At 38.5% G+C, this 2,943-nt stretch overlaps 1 protein-coding gene across 2 annotated transcripts in view; it reads left to right on the top strand.

The window, feature by feature from the left end:
- The window catches only part of LOC101860630, a 13,129-nt gene extending 11,967 nt beyond the window's left edge, over nt 1-1,162 (top strand). For both annotated transcript variants that reach the window (XM_005092057.2, XM_005092058.2), the window contains exons 5-6: nt 240-308; nt 978-1,162. In XM_005092057.2, coding sequence (XP_005092114.1) covers nt 240-308; nt 978-1,088 — 180 coding nt within the window. In that variant the 3' untranslated portion in view covers nt 1,089-1,162. The remainder of the gene's footprint in view (nt 1-239; nt 309-977) is intronic.
- Nucleotides 1,163-2,943: the final 1,781 nt, after the last annotated feature.

Below are 2,943 nucleotides of genomic sequence, written 5' to 3'. Positions count from 1 at the left end.
TGTGTGTGTGTGTGTGTGTGTGTGTGTGTGTGTGTGTATGTGTGTGTGTGTCTCTGTGAGTGTATGTGCGTCCTTCTCTCTATCCGTCTCCTTGTGTCTCTCTTAGTCTCTCTCCCCTTCTGCCTCCCTCCCTCTTTCTGTTGTTTCTGTATGTCAAGTCTTGATTTTCCCATAAGTGTGCAGTCAGTATCAAGTCGATATTTTCTTTTCTTTTAACTTAAAAACTTTCCCTTGTTTAGGAGCCAAAACCTCCGAAGTTTTTCACCCCCTGTCCGGGTCACTACGATGGACTGAGCAAGCCTCCAGTGGTGAGAGAACGGATCTTTATGAATTGTCTTTATTCTTTTTAAAAGCCCCTTTGGGTGCAAAGATGGGCATTTCGAAGACTATAAATTAATAAAGTTTTCAAATCTGGCAAGATACCTTCAATTAATTTCTGGCGCATCGGCTTTCCAGCCTACCTTCAAAATCACTTCGTAACTTACAAATGCAATTTGCCTTATGAATATTTACATTGCATTACAACAGAATGTCAGCCTCCCACCCCCCCCCCCCAATCCCTAAGCCCTCTTCCCATTCCTAAACTTGAGAACGCTAGTAAGAAAAGTTCATTCATGTTAATGGAATGAAAGTGAAAGAATTATTGTTGACGAGATGAATTAGGTTGTCGTCAAACAAGTAACACAAAACCTATCGTGTTCCGATGACTTATTGCTAAAGTGTGGGCGGTTGGCGGATGCTCTGGTGTGGTTTGCTCCTTCTTTCTTATCAAACATCTATGATCCTTATCCCCCCTCCTTCTTATTTGCTTTTGTTACTCTCTTGTAGCACCCGTAATCTTCGGCACTCATGTTATGCCCTATTGAGTTGCAAGTGCCGTAAAACTCGTACTAAAACACACAAAACGTTGCTAAAGTCAAACACCCTGCCCCACTTTCTTTCTTTAATATTGTTCCATTTCCCTTCTTTCTCCAAAGCGCAAGTACTTCAAACTCAGACCCAAAAAGGTGGTTGAAAACGCTTCGATGCCATCGTACGAGATTCTTACGCCTAACAACGAGATGGAATACTACAAGTGGCAGCCATGATTCATGCTAGACTATGTAATGCTCTCATCAAAAAGAAACAGCGTCCCAGTGAACATGAGCGTTATTATTATTTTTTTTTTAAAAGTTTCTAGATAGCCTTGTGACGTCACCTTAGGCCCCACTGTTGCTCGAATATATGAAAAGACACAGTGGAAATGGGCGCTCAAATTTTTTTTGCATCCTTATGGAATTATTGGTATATAATCTTAAAGGATGCTCATTTGTTTTGCTTTTGATGAAACAATACCGGTCTATCTGGAAAAAAAGTTGAGATAGTTGGTTGTGAAGGACCCTCGTGTCATAGGTAAAATTAGCCAGAAAATGTAGGGGACGTTTGGTGAATTTCACAGCTCGAGTGTTCTAAGGAATAGCAACTTTTCATGGTTTAAAATGCTTTTCCATTGTAAAATTGAAATCCAAAAAGAAATTTGTTTTAAACAGGTATATTAAGTGTTGAGCTAAAAGGAAAAAAACATTAAAGATTGTCTATCGGGTGAACAAATGTTGGTTTCTTCAATTCCATTATTTTGACTTTGATAAGCACCTGAACTCTCACAATGAATAAACCCATGGTTAGGGAATCGAGGCCAAATTAAATAATATTTTCAAAGGGAAAAAACGGGGGTGGGGGGGGATTGGGAAAGAATGGGGATTGATGCTGAAGAGCAAGAATGTTTTCAGTGAATATGTTTTTGTTACGTTGTCTCGCAAATAAACTAATTGTACCTTTTTAATGATTTGTATATCTGCAATATATATTATAATGAGTATACCTCTATTTAATTATATTTCTGTACGGTTTTTTTTCTATCTATAGTTTTCGACTGGAATATTCTGCAGTGTTACAAAGCCAAAGGTTACATAATTCGATTTCTACAAAACAGAATTATACGTTTGATTTCTCTCTTCTTATTCCGGATTCAGTAGGCTATGTTCCCTGAGGAAAGAGACAAACACTACTGACAGAGTACGAAAGATGAATTTGTACACAACTTGTTGGGTTTTTCTTTTGCTTCCTACGTATCTCCGTTAATACACATCGTGGGGTTGAAAACAGTAATGTGTGCCATTCCAGCCAGGTGGGGTTTCAGTAGAAACAAAAAAAACTCGTAGTTTTCATCGTTTTTATTTGATGTGTCGTTGTATTTTTCTGGGTTTTTTTCATGTTTCTTTGTGTTCTTTTCAAATCGTCATAGAAGTTCTAATATTTTGTTCGTTGTTTAACCCTATCAGTTCGCCTGTGGTCATTTTGTACCCCAGGGTTGTATTCTCCCCAGTTTAGAATACGTCTAGTGAGAAGATCTCTTTGAAACTTTCTGTAGATTTTTATTTATTTAAAAAAAATCATTTTTATCAAACTGCTATGCAAAGCGTACGGATCGGATTAACGAGTAAATTTCCTCTTTGGGAAGTTGTGGCATAGAGTTCCCCACGTCGTATGGATACCATAGTAAAACACGACGTACGGATAGACGGATAGGGTTAGGCTATTATTGAGATTTCTTTTTCTTCTTTTGTGTTATTTTTATTATCAAGTGCATTATGAGCTACACAATTAGCAGTTCAAATTTAACAAGGATCAGGAGATAACAAAATAACATCACAGCTGACATTGAAAGAAGGATACAGACACAGAAACTGGGGTGTTTTCCGCTGACTCCTCGGCATCTTGTACAGAGATCACATCACCAATTAGGTAGCCTACTTAGAACCAGAACTGGAAACATCAAAGTCAAAGGGTCGTATAACGACCTTCTGACTTTATTGAAAAGACGAGGTACAGGCACATCGAGCGATCATCTGGATTGGCCAAGACTACTCTAGAGAGAACAGCTCAAGTAGATGGAACTGGGCG

This window comes from Aplysia californica, unplaced genomic scaffold (genome assembly GCF_000002075.1).
Source record: "Aplysia californica isolate F4 #8 unplaced genomic scaffold, AplCal3.0 scaffold00040, whole genome shotgun sequence".
NCBI lineage: Eukaryota > Metazoa > Mollusca > Gastropoda > Aplysiida > Aplysiidae > Aplysia > Aplysia californica.
This window is presented reverse-complemented; position numbering and strand designations above follow the sequence as displayed.